General features: G+C 39.1%; 1 protein-coding gene across 2 annotated transcripts in view; it reads right to left on the bottom strand.

Moving 5' to 3' along the window:
• Positions 1–13429, bottom strand: part of nell2a (neural EGFL like 2a) — a 163759-nt gene extending 150330 nt beyond the window's left edge. For both annotated transcript variants that reach the window (XM_047354661.1, XM_047354669.1), the window contains exons 1-2: positions 13050–13429; positions 12688–12819 (exon numbers count right to left, since the gene is read on the bottom strand). In XM_047354661.1, coding sequence (XP_047210617.1) covers positions 12688–12819; positions 13050–13101 — 184 coding nt within the window. In that variant the 5' untranslated portion in view covers positions 13102–13429. The remainder of the gene's footprint in view (positions 1–12687; positions 12820–13049) is intronic.
• Between the last annotated feature and the right edge of the window lie 233 nt (positions 13430–13662).

Raw genomic sequence — 13662 nt, 5'->3', positions numbered from 1 at the left:
AAAGAATTGATACCTCAATTAGAGCAGTAGATTTGCTGAGCAAACTGAAATATTTGGGTCATATCTTAGAAGTGATCTTTGTGATGATGATGTGAAGCGACAGTGCTGCAAATATGTGGGCTTGTACATTTTACACGTGAACAGATCATGTTAACACATAGTGACACAAAGTATACATCAAGCATCTATAAACACTGGAACAAGTGTATATTTTGTGATGGTTTTGTCTGCTTGAAGATTGATGAATACGTGTCTACGTATTTTGTTCAATAATAAGGACCAGTTGTGTCTGATATAAATGAATTGTTTACATAGGTCTTGTATTATATGTACGATACTGAAATGGCACAACTTTGCATTGACTATGACACATTTGTGCCATATTCAAGGTGAATTGATGGAAAAAAAATGATCCACCACATAAAACCTACAGTAAAAATATCAGTTAAAATTTTGCACCAAAATGTACTAATAATTCACCTACAAAGCTTAATATTTTTTGCTTCTCATATCTGCACTAAAGTAAATGTGCAGACAATTTAAGGCCTGCTGTGGGATCGGAGTATTTCCCAAAATGAGCATAAAAATTTCCACACGCCCATTTTTCTGACTTATTCATGTTTGATAAATGACAGACCTAGTGAGAATGGCATCACTATTCCTGGACTGGAATTATTTTTGTAAGCTTTGCCATTTTAGAGATGCTCTGACACATCGTCAGCCACAATCCACTTGACCTTGGCTTGAGGTGCTCAGGACGTTTCACAGATCAGGCTCTCTTACGACTTATATGGTTAGATTTTAATAGCTTATAAAAATGTTCTGTCTTATTGCTGCAGGTTGTTGTTCCCAGCTATGAACTATCTCCTTGGTTAGTTGTAAGATCTAATATATGAACCCAGGTTACTTCAAGAGAAGAAATGAAACTCTAATAATATTACAGGAGAGAACTTATTTCCAGTTGTGTGTCATTAGTTTGTATGCCCTTCTACCAGCCATGTGCCCCCTTCCTCCTTTCAAACAAAACTCAGTGCAACTTTAATGGAAACATCTATAAATAATGGCAGTTCTCAGAAGTAATCACATCAGAAAGCTCACTTTCAGCTATTGGAGGCATGCAAGCTGCCCTGGCACACTTTAGCACTCCAGAATGCTATAGCAGCTTTTCTTCATTGTATTTACATTACTTTCAGCTGGTGGGAGTAGCCAATGAACCCTGTGCCATGTAAAGTTGGAAGCCAGGCCAACTATGAAGTCTAAATACAGAGAATGATAAACAAAGTATAAAAGCATGATTAAGATTTTTATATTCTGCTGGCATACTTAAGCATTATCCCTTTCTGGTATGTGATTTTTGTTTTTTGTTTGATTGTGTAAACTTCTCTAAATTTGTGCCTTACAAAAAGACAGGGATGTTTCAAGCATTTTGCATCAACAGATATTATTTCTGTCATTCACTGACGTGGGACAGATGGTCCAATGACTGCAAAAAGAGTTCTGTCCAGCATTAATCTGCTACAATCTGCTACAACCAAATCCAAATGGTACTGTTGGAAATAATCTGAGATTAATGGACATTATTTTCTTTTTTTTATCCAAAATAAACTATAAATAGGTTTCCTGAGTTTTTATTTTGTTAGGCCATAGGCTGAACAGTGAGTACCATGACATCTTAAGCTTGAGCAAAATATGCGCAGTGGGAGCAGGTGTCAGGGCGTGTCCGATTCAGAGGAGAGGCCGATGAGGGGGGGGATGGTGAAGTGCAGGGAACCTCTAACACTGGGCAGATCCACAGTTTGTGCAGCCAGAAACATTTGACCTATAATTGGCTTACTTTAATCACCCTCCTTTATATTTAAGGGCAAGGGGCTACATCATATGGTACTTCAGGGGATTATTGATATGAGGTTTGCTCCCAATTGGTTGTTGTTGTAATCTACATGTTGTTTGCTGTGAAAGCATATCAGATGAAGACAACCAAAGCAGTAACATCTCTGCATTTCCAAAAACATACATAAATGCACTTTTGAGGCTGCGATGAGCCAGTCAGCGTTTTTTTATTGCCAAATCAATGCAGCCCTGCTGAGAAGGCCTTTGGTTGATTATGTATTGGCAGGCGCCTGGATGGGGCAGCCACCTGCACCTAATGACCACAGTGATGTGAAATCCTGACACAAAACTGCTATAAAAGGATGATTTCGTGCATCAAATTCCTCTGATCTATTTTAGATGTTTACAGCCTGAAAGCAGCAGCTGAGGTGCTGTGTTTTGAGGACTACCGAGTTCTATCAGCTGGCCACAAAGCTCCAAAACCCACAATCCTAATAGCAGATTTAGAAAATACAGCTTTGGCCTCCATCTTTAAGTAAACTGTGCTCTAATAGCCTATAAAAGTAGTAATACTAATTAAACTGGTTTTTTTTCAGTAAACACTCCCCCTGTGTGCAATTTTATCTCAAAGTAGTTCTCACAGGTTTGTTAGAGAACCATTGACAACAGCATCAGGAAGACCAATAAAGACAGCAGACAGGTCAGAGATAAGTCATGGAGAAATGTTATGAATGTAAGGTTCTAGAACAATATACCAAGTTTTTAACATCTCAAAAAAATGTTGTTTAGTTCATCATCTGAAAATAAGACAACCTAGCAAGAGATGGCTGTCCAACTAAATTGACAGGCTGGGAAAGCGGAGTATTGATCAGAGAAGCAGCCAAGGGGCCCTTGGAAATCTGAAGGAGATGCAGAGATCCACAGTTCAAGTGGGATAATCTGTCCACATGACAACTACTTGCCAGCACTCCACAAATCTGTTCTTTAGGAAAGCAGTTTACCTCAAACCATGTAGTTAAAACAGCAAACATGTGGAAGAAGGTGCTCTGGTCAGATGAGATCAAAAGGCAACTTGCTGCAATAAAAATGCACATTACCCTCAAACTACCAAGCACACGGTGAAACATGGTGATGGCAAAGTTGCTCTGGGGATGCTTTCTTTCAGCAAGTACAGTGAAGCTGGTCAGAGTTAATGGAAAGCTAGATGGAGCTAAATACAAGGTGATCCTGGAAGAAAAAACTGGGGTAGGACGACTTAAAACACAGCCAGTGCTACAATGGAATTGGTTTAGATCCAAGAATATTCATGTGTTAGATTGTCCCAGTCAAAGGCCAGACCTAAATACAATTAAAAATCTGTGGCAACACTTTAAAATTGCTGTTTACATGTTTTTTAATACAGTCTAACTAAAGGGCAGAACATATTCAGGCGTACTGTGAGCAGTGCGAACTCCGTGCGCACTGTCCACGGCTTCATACACGAGCGTACCAATTTCCTATATTTCTGGTGACAAATTCCTGCATTTTCATCGCTTTCTGCCATGGCGTCATCAGACACAGAGGCACAACTAATTTGCCATGTAGCTTTAGAAAAACAAAAAGAAAAGAAGGTGGTGTTAAAGGCCATTAAACCACATTAGGAATGAAGGACGTCCGCGGACATCTGCGGAGTCAAGTGCACCCAACTACGTTTTTCCCTTAACTTGGAGCTAGTGACAAGACTTATGGTTCTTTAAAGGGAACCGAATCTTCAGGATTTGTTCACTTCAAAGAGCCGATCAAAAGAGCCGCTGAAATTATCAGTTTTTGAAAATGTGGATATTTAGTAGAACAAACAATTTTACCCCTAACATAGTGTTAAATATATTAATATTTGGAAAACCTGGAATGTGTTGGTGAAATTTTAAATTAAAGTTAAATCATCTGTATTAAGTAAGAATAATTGTTTAATTTAAAAGGTGCAAAATAGAACTACAGTATGCAAAAACAAATCTTCATTTATTTCCACAAAATTAAGTATAAAATATCAAAACATAAATATCAAATACCCATGTCATTCCTTACAACTTTTGTGTGCCTTAATAGCATTTCAAGGCTATATGTAATATAGAAACACAATAAAGAAAGCACAATAGAAGAGAAAAAGTGCACTTGAGTTGCTTTGGCAGAAATAAAAATCACTTCCTACAACATTAAATATCATAATTCAGGCAACGCACTAATGGTGAACAACACTCAACTGTAAACGTTAACCAAATAAAGTGTGCAAACATTTTGCTGTGCCACGTATTGTTTTGTCCCCGAGCAACGAGCACGCTGTGACCGTCCTTCTTTCACCACTGCATGTGTCGGCGTTGCAGCCAGGTTGAACGCAGCGCCACACCCCCTGCCGTCATGACACATGAGGAAAAAAATAGTGAGCAATGAGCATGCTCGTACCTACCCGCTTCCGGTTTTCGTCTTTAATTGCTTAAGTAATATAATCTAAAATTAAACTGAAAAAGTAGCATTAGAAGCAAGTAAAGTAGTACAAACAATGAACGGCTCTCACTAACTAAGACTCAAATCCTATAGTTCAAGGTTAGGAGCCATTCAAAAGAATCGATTCGTTCGTGAACATCACATCACTAGTTGGAGCTATTTTGAAAAAGGAATAGGTAAAAAATTCAAAGCTGTAGTGGACACACCCCATAAAACTGGAAATTATGCTTGCAGTGAAAACCTGTATTATTTTCCTTCTACTTTGCAATTAAATGCTACTCTGTGTTAGTCTATCAAATATAATCCCAAGGAAATACAGTGAAGTCTGTGCTTGTCATGTGATACAATGTGAAAAAGTTGTAAAGGGTGCCAAAGGGTGTAATTACTTTTGCAAGTCAATGTATGTGCTAGTCACTCATTCAATCCCCTGTCCTAAATTAATCCCCCTTTATCTTTCCAAAGGCTTCTTCTCTGACTCATCTCACTTCATAGGGCAATTGCAGATGGTTTATGGTGTAAAAATGTATTTGAGATTAAGGTTACCCCTGATGCTTGTTCCGACTGGCATAAGTTAGCTATGTTAATTACACATTTGGTCTCATTTTTCAGTTTGTAATACAGGAAATTTTGCTTAAAATAGTCTTACTAATGATAGATGAAACGATTGTGGTTACTTTTGTGGGGTAATAAGCACTTTCACTCTCAGTCACCTAGTGGTTTCCTAGAACATAACAACACATCCGACAACTTTTCTACAGCATTTTGCTAATAAGCAATCTCTCTACCAGTTAAGACCAAGTGAACCATGAGATGTGATCAAAAGCCCACAGCCAAGAGTGTTCTGCATTAAATATGCTGGTAAAACCACATGTCAAAGGAAGACATCACTGCCCAAAAAGCATCTAAAACGGCACTATTTTCCCAGGACGAATGTTTTCTGTTCAAAGAACTGAACATGTTCCAAGCAAGATATTTTATCTACTGGATGCACACGAAGCCATATCCTCCTCTGGCAGGAGGATTCACAGCGATGATAAACTTTTAGTTATAGCAAACACAAAAGTCTTCTATGATGTCAGAGCTCACACACGATGCTGTAAGGGCATGCCTGGAGATAAACAGGTGCAGTCTGGAAGATGTACAATAAAAGGTGAACATTTTCATCTTCTGCAACTACTGAGTCAATAGAAAGAAAGAGATAAATGTAGTGAGTAGGGCTTCAGCAAAATGGACACAAGCTCAAACAAATTCTAAATGGAGTTCTGGTTCTGAGTTCTGAATAGAGTTCAGAATTAACAGGTCAATAGGACGTGGCGTTGGCGCTGGGATTAAAAAGTGCAACCCATTCACAGAGGCTACAGTCCTTGACGTGGGTTTGAGTCCCAGCCCGGTCGACCTTTGCTTCATGTCTTCTCCTTTCTCACTCCACCCCATTTCCTGTCGGTTAACTTACAAAACAAAGGCCACTAGTGCCACAAAATAAAAAAAAGAATTACAGGGTCATCCTGGATTTAGTTCTATATTGATGCTGCACAGAGTGGAAACTGCAGTATGATTATTTAGTGCTGCATCCTATTTTTAAGTAATACCTTAATAGGAAAAGCCTAGTGTGGAGGTTTGATTGTTTGAAAACACACAAAACAAAAACAACCAAGCTAAAGACTGAATTAATAGACAGCCCTACAAAAAATGTAGCAACAATAGAAAACAATAGTTATTTCCAAATATGAAATATGTTTCAGTTAAGTTAAAAGTGAAAAAAACAGTAGACTAAAACAGGGAAGGGGTTTATAATGTGGGGCTCCCCTGTTGCCTCTCTTACTGAACACACTAAATATATCAAAAGAGTAACAAAAAATCAGTGTAGTACCAATTACTCAGTGACAGTGATCAAAATTGTCAAATTTTTTTATAGGCTCTGATGTGATCAATAGGTCAAATACTGAAAGAATATTACTTCCAACAAGACCCTACCTAGACTAAAACATGGTAGAGGTTCTATCATAATGTGGGATTGCCCAGCTGCCTCTGTTACTGAACACATTAAATATATCAAAAGAAAAACGAAATATTTGTGATGTAAATAATAATAATCGACCAAATAATCGATCAGTCGGTGATAAAAAACATTTTCCAAGAAGTTGCAGAATAACTTATTAAAACAGAACTGCTGAAAAAGAAGCAAAAACAGAAAACAATAATTACCGAATATTTTATAAGACAGAGCTGTTCTTATAGTAGAACAAAACCTAACCTAAAACATGGTAGTGGTTCTTTGTATAACAAAAAAATTGCAATGGCCAAGGCAATAGGTCTATGTTCCTTTGTTTAGCTCTAACCGGTTGTGGACAGGTCACACGCTGAAAAGTGTGGATTTCTAAAAAGCTTCAGAGTAACTCAGTGAACACTGCTAAAACAACACAAAAACTGAAAACAGCAATGGCCACTAAATATTTCCCTTCACAGATTAAGTAGAGGATTCCTAAAAGTCAAACAACACCCTACCAAGAGCAAAACATGGTAAAGCTTTTATCATAATGTGGGGCTACCCTGCTGCCTCCTATACTGAACACACGACACATATCAACAGATGGAAAAAATATTAGTAATGCAGACATCAATTAGCCAGTGATTAAAATCAGCAAATCTTCCCTAATCTGCATTAAATCCACCAAAACCTGAAAAAAGCACACTTTTTTTCAGTCTGCAAACTCATCAACAATCAGCAAGTCCTTCGATGCACTTTATTTAGGTTTAGACTAAAATCAGATAAAAGGTGAGAGACAAAAGCTTTGAAGCATATATGGGGATAACCTTATACTTCCTTCATTTTCTGTTAGATTCCAAGCTACCACCTTTATTAAGTAACCAGCAGCACCTGTAATGGTCATGGTTACATGTAATTGCTAAACTTAAACAAAGTCACACAGAAGAGTTCATGAGTTATAATCCTTCAAAAACAAAAATCAAAAGCAGCAGATCAGACATAGAGGATATCTGAATAATGGGTGTTGGCTATTTAAAGCCGGATCTGTGCATCTCTACAAAATAAGAAAGATTTGAGCAATGTGTTTTCAAATATATATCCATAAAGGGTGTTAGCAAGCGGCACTGTTATTTTTTAATTCAGTTTATGAAAATGTTTCCTTTTGTTGAATTCAGTCAACTTTTCAAAGTCAAATTAGAATTATTTTTATACAATTATTTCAATTAATAGGTACAATCAATAGGTGCGTTTTCAAAACATTTATTACATTTTGCTGTTTTGCTCCATGAGGGCCACTAGGTCAGTCCATCTTGAACCCCACTGCACCGCAGGCAATCTGCATTTTTTGAAGCATCCCCCCCACCCTCGACCGTCTCCCATGGCTTCACTCGTCTGGAACAAATACTAAACCGAACGAAGGTCACCTCCAGGACTGCTTCGGCCAGCAATTTCTCCCCAATGCTCAGATCGCCTCTTCAGTGTCTGCCCGTCTGACATTCACACATACACAAAGCTAATGACAGCATTCCAGCCACCCAACTGTATAACTGCCCTGAAGGGATAGAAATCACTTTCTCTCCATGGCCACTCGCGTTCCTGTGTGGATCAGCTTTGCCTCAGAAGTCAGCAAGCAAAGATGACTTTGACCACAGGGAGTTGGGGATAATGTCAGTCATAAGATTGGAGAGATTGGCAAACTTTCTGTGCGCGCATGCGACGGGGTACAGCGAAAACTATGTTGAAGTGAAAACAAAACTGTGTTTAAAGGTTATCTGAATTCAGCTGAAAAGTTTTAGTCAAAGTCTGGTGGCTCTCTAAAACGACACAAGAATATTATATTGCAAAATATTGCAAAAGACTTTATTAACAATGGTGAAATTATTGTATGTTTTTTTATTAGTGGTATTTACAGTTAAGCCCAAAATTAATAACACACTTGACCGATTTAGGTTAAAAGTAATCTTTTAATTTTAATAAAAAATATTTCCTCTGACTAATAATAACATTTTGGAGTCGCACAGCCAGAACCTCAACTTGAATATGCCATAGAATCTGTGGAAGCAGTGTAAGATTAGGGTGATGGCACTGAGGCCTTACAACCTTAAAGACTTCGAACTCTCCACCAAAGATAGAAATGATACTGGTCTGAATGCTGTAAAGGCCTTAATAAATTTCCATTGATTATTTAAAAGGGTGTGAATAATATTAGACCTACCATTTTATGATAAAATGTAAATAGAAAAGACTTTATTTCTCAAAACTAAATTTCCTTAGTATATATCTTAGCTATAGGTTGTATTTCAACTAGTAACAGGGATCAGTGAGCTTAGTTATGCAGTCATTTTGTATTTTTCTTTTGATTTTTGTACTAGTCTTTTACTTTGTGTTGCAATCCATCTGCAGTGGTTTAGCCAGTAAATGTTTTCAGTGGAAGTACAAAGAGGGACTTCCCCACTAAGAAGACTTTAAGTAAAAAAAAAAAAAAGCCCACTGATCTGTTCGACTCAGACCTTAAAAGCTTCACATTAGCTTAAGCTTAACTTTGAACATTGGTTCCCACCAGTTTAGGTTAAATCCGACTCTTTTTCTTTATGGTGCTGTAGTCAGCACCATAAAGACATGATGAAAAGACAGCTAGGAATAACACTTTTGTATGAATAGACTAGTAAGAAAAAGTTAACATCAATTAACTCTCAAGTATTGGTCACAAAAGACCAATGGCCGTTTTGCAAAGTTCCTCCAGCCTTTTGCAGTTTGATTTTTAATTGGAGTAATCCTAAATGAGTCATTTTAATTATGTCACTAACGGCATGCTGGTTTTAACCATCTCTAATTAAAAGTTGAAAAACAATGAGTTGTGTTACAATTACTGAGTATTCAGCTTTTTTCACTAATATCCCAAAAACCAAATCTACTGCAACCAATTCTCCAGAAATCACATGTTTAGTTAATAGCTGAAACAGGTAAATAAAGTCCAGCTTTGTGCAAATTAATCTCGGTATAAATCCAGCTTCTCTGTGAAGGCCTCAGAGGATTGTTAGGGAACATTAGTGGAAAAACCAGCATTATGAAGACGATGGAACAAAGCAAACAGGTCAAGGTGAAACAGCTTTAAAGGAGCTAGGTTGTAAGACAATAATATACAACAGCTTTGATCATTTCACAGAGCACAGCTCAGTATAGCACAAGTCCTAATTTTAAAGAATCTTAAAAATTTAAAACAAAACATTCAGAGATTTCTTTAAAATGTAAAAAAAACAAAATCAATAAATTCAAATGCTGAAAAGTATGTATAATTTCCTTGTATCTCACAACTATGCACCACTTTAGAAGACAATAAAGCTTTCTCTGTGTGTAGGTCCAGGGTTAACTGTCTCATGAGTTGGTGTTGACTCTGTGAATGACCAAGAAGATCCATGAAATGAACAAGTCTTTCAGGTTTCCCAGCATGCCACAGTTCAAATAGACATTTAAGAAGTTTACTAAAACATTTACAGTGTGGTTTCTTGAAGGTTCCTTCAAAGCCAGCATCGCAACGTCCTGCCATTCTCCAAATCAGGCAAAACAATCACGGTGGTTTATTATATTTCTTTTCACATTGAACTGCTTTATGGTTCGTTTAATGATAACACAGACAACAGACTGTATTTTAAAAGAATAGTAGAGTGTGAAAAAGAGCATTGAATTCATATTAACTGTGAGGATTACTATTTGAAAGCTCTGAACCATTTCAAATGAATTTGAATCCAATGAGCTTACAGTTTCACCACTGCAAGGTCAAACCATCCCTCTTACTGCTCACATACATCCAGTGTCTTCCTTATTAGCAGCTGGTCAGGTTACTTTTATTTTGGAAACACACCAATCAAGTGTGCCTGTCATAGTCTGCCGTCTCCTTTTCACACGGACACAAAACAGAACACACACAGCATGGCTGTATAATAAATGAGCCTCTTCTCTCCTGTTGCACTTAACTGTCGCTGCAGTCAGCGACATCATAAGCACAACAAACACAGAAACATCTTACTGCTGGTGTAAAATCGCTGCTTCAGAGACTGACAGGATTCATATTCAAAAACCCACGCACGCACGTACACACAGATGCAATTACAGGGAGCCCCGTGCTGTGGCTCAAAGGGTACTTTTAAATTGTGCTGTTTGCACTTCAAATGAGCCTGATCCATATGCTTGCATCCACACAGGTTGGGTGTGAGCACGCTGGGGGGAAGGGAGTACTCCTGGGTGTGGCCCCCTTTCTTTTTGTTGTTGTTGTTGCTCATACAGAGCAATATGTGGCTGTGTGGATCCTGGCAACTGTGGGGGAAAGAGCTGGTGATGTGATAATTTGCATCTGAGTATGACCTGGCATCGGGACATTATAGGAGCATGGCCTGGGGGCTTTTCTCTCCCCTCTGTCTCTGAGGTCTCCTAATGCCATGCAATGTAGCACTGACAGCTCCCTTCAAAAAGCCTCAGCAGCAAACCCCCTTTCCACTGCTCACAGCCTTCTTCTTTCTTGCTCACACGCAAATAAAACCTACTTTCACAGACGAAGATCCAGAGATATCACAAATATGCACATATTCATTGTACATTTCGGTATAGAGAATAAGATCGTTCCCCCTGCCTCCACCGAGCAACACAGAGAGATACAACCCTCTGGAAGCATGCAGGCAATGGAGAGGACACCCATGGATATGTTCTGCCTGCTATCTAATGAGCATCGGAATGTCACAGCTGGGCCTGTTGGCTGGTCCTGGCCAGCCAAACGTCCACACATGAGTTATCAACGCAGCCTATCAAGCAGCGAGCAGACAGCCTCCCTGCTTTTTTCTCTCTCATCCCGACTCTCTCGCTGTCTGTTTCTGATAACAAACAAGCAGAGGCCCAGGTCTGTTCTGCTCTGACTCCCCCAAACCCCCCCACACCCCCACCCCACCCCACCCAACAACCCCCCCTTTTCCTTTGCCCAGCAGCAGCATCAGCACCGCTGAATTTACACAGAATGAAGGATGTAGGCGAGCTTCGCCATAAATAACACATACCGTCTGCACACCCTGACTGCGTGTGCTCAGAGAAGGTAAAATAAGAAAGAATGGAGCCAGTCGCAGTACAATTTGTGTTTTTTTTACCTTGTTACAAAAAGAAGGAGTGGGTGAGTCTTTCAATAAGCATCTATGTTTAACTCCCTTTCATAACCCTCGCCAACTTTCTCCCACCTGCCTTGGTGTAGAGCGCATCTTTGAGTGTCATCTACACAAAAGACATCACATAACATGCCTTCGCAAGGATGCCGGAGCCGCTGCAGCAGGGCAAAGCAACGCCGCCTCACCGGCTGTGCAGGGAGATGAGAAGATATCGGTGAAGACAACGAGGAGGAAGAGACATGTCGGCAGCTGATCGGGCTGTTTCTTTGGCTTGAAGACAACAATATCCATTCAAATAAATTAGTAGATGTTTAGTTTTGCCTCTGACTCCAAATCTACTTTTAGCTGGGTTATGATGATAGTCTTCTCTATCCTTGTGATTAGGTTCTCAGCAGCATCATTTGGATTGCAATGGACTGTAAAGATGTAACACTGGTGGATGAAATTAAAAACTTAATGACAATGCAAATGCAGCTTTGACGTCTATGTTTAGCACAACAAACAACTGCATTCCAACTGGAAACACAGATGCATGACTTATTTCTGGAAAGAAAACTGTTCAAACTACTAAACACTTCCAGAAGATTACCAGTAAATTCAAGAAAGGGGCTTATCCTCCTTCTAGACCGACATATTATATCTTTGCTTTAACATAACATGATTAAGATCAACATATCCTTTGCACAATCCACCTTTTTTTCTTGCCCTGGACAACCCACTGTTTTATGACCTAATACTGCCTATTGTTCTGGCAGGTGGGACCCCTCCTGAGCTTATTTCTGTTGCAAAAACAAAATTCAATCAAGTATGATGTATAGTATTTGTGTATATAATGCTACATGCTTATTGGTGTATACTAGCACTTGAGCCATCACTGGCTTACCTGTAAGAAAAAAATCTACATGGGTAACAACTTCAGGATTTTAGGCCTGCATTGTTCTTGAAAGTCATCAAGAGAGGCAGATGGGATCCTCTCACAAGTTCATTCCTGTTGCAGACATAGCAAATACTCCAGTATGATATGTGTATTTCGTTTTATATTGAACTATAATATTCCCAGATTATCTGACAGAAAAATCTAATTTAGGGATTTCAGGGCTCTACTATGGTTGTCTTGAAAGTCCTGACAAGCACAGTATAGAAACAAGGTATAGTGTATGTTGTTTCACAGCAGGGCTCATATCATGTGCACAAATGTTTATCTCCAAACAGAAACATGCAGCAGGATGTGTGTTCCAGTACCTTGAAAGTGGAATGCTCTAGACTCGCTGTGGAAGCCCTGGACCTGAGTAACTCCATCAAAGCCTCCTTCTCCAAGTGTTAGTTCATCAAAAACGCTGATACGCAGGGCAGGGTCAACCCCAAAACCTACAACTTTTTTCCAGACAAAGAAAATTATCGCTGAAGATGTTAGCTGGATAATAAAATTCTTCCATGATGGCTTTTTTTTTTTTTTTTTTTTTTGCACAATAATATATATTACATTCAATAGCTTTTGACTAACTTCTGCAAGATTTCTGGAAGCAAATTATCCAGAATATACTTTTACTGCATATGTCATCCTAAAAGCTACAAAGTTACATGAGGTAGCAGAGACATCCTACCTGAGGAGGTGCAAAATAAGCAAAAAACCAGAAATAGCTGTATTAATCCCATACTGACTGTATTTAGACAAAGAATTAGTCCATGTTTTATCCGCGTCCAAAGGACCGTGTCGTTAAATCACAGGCTGACGGGATATCACCCTCGCACATGAGGCTGTTACAAATCCCACACGCCGAGCGGAGGCATCATCACAACTTTAGATGCTTCAAGGATACGGGGGGGAAAAAATGCCAGAGGAGGAAAGACAAAAGACAAAATCCTCAGGAGAGACAAGAAGTAAGCGACGCAGAAACTACGCCATGTAACGCCAGGCTGCAGCATCCGCGGCACAGGTGGATGGGCTGCCCTGCATCACCAGCTCAACAGACGCTCCTACAGCAGGCTGGGCGCACTCACCGCTGAAGGGGTGAGTGTGTGAGAGAGAGAGGGGAGAGGAGAAGAAACAGGGACCATGACGCCCCCTTCTGGGCAGATTTCAGCAAAGAAACATAAAATAAGACCTTTGTGAGATTATAATCGTGCCCGATTCTGTTAGAAGATACATAACAAATATACAAATGTAGACAGACAGAATTTTAAAGAAGAATTTTATCATAATCAATTCCTTTCGCA

This window comes from Girardinichthys multiradiatus, chromosome 2 (genome assembly GCF_021462225.1).
Source record: "Girardinichthys multiradiatus isolate DD_20200921_A chromosome 2, DD_fGirMul_XY1, whole genome shotgun sequence".
NCBI classification, from domain to species: Eukaryota; Metazoa; Chordata; class Actinopteri; order Cyprinodontiformes; family Goodeidae; genus Girardinichthys; species Girardinichthys multiradiatus.
This window is presented reverse-complemented; position numbering and strand designations above follow the sequence as displayed.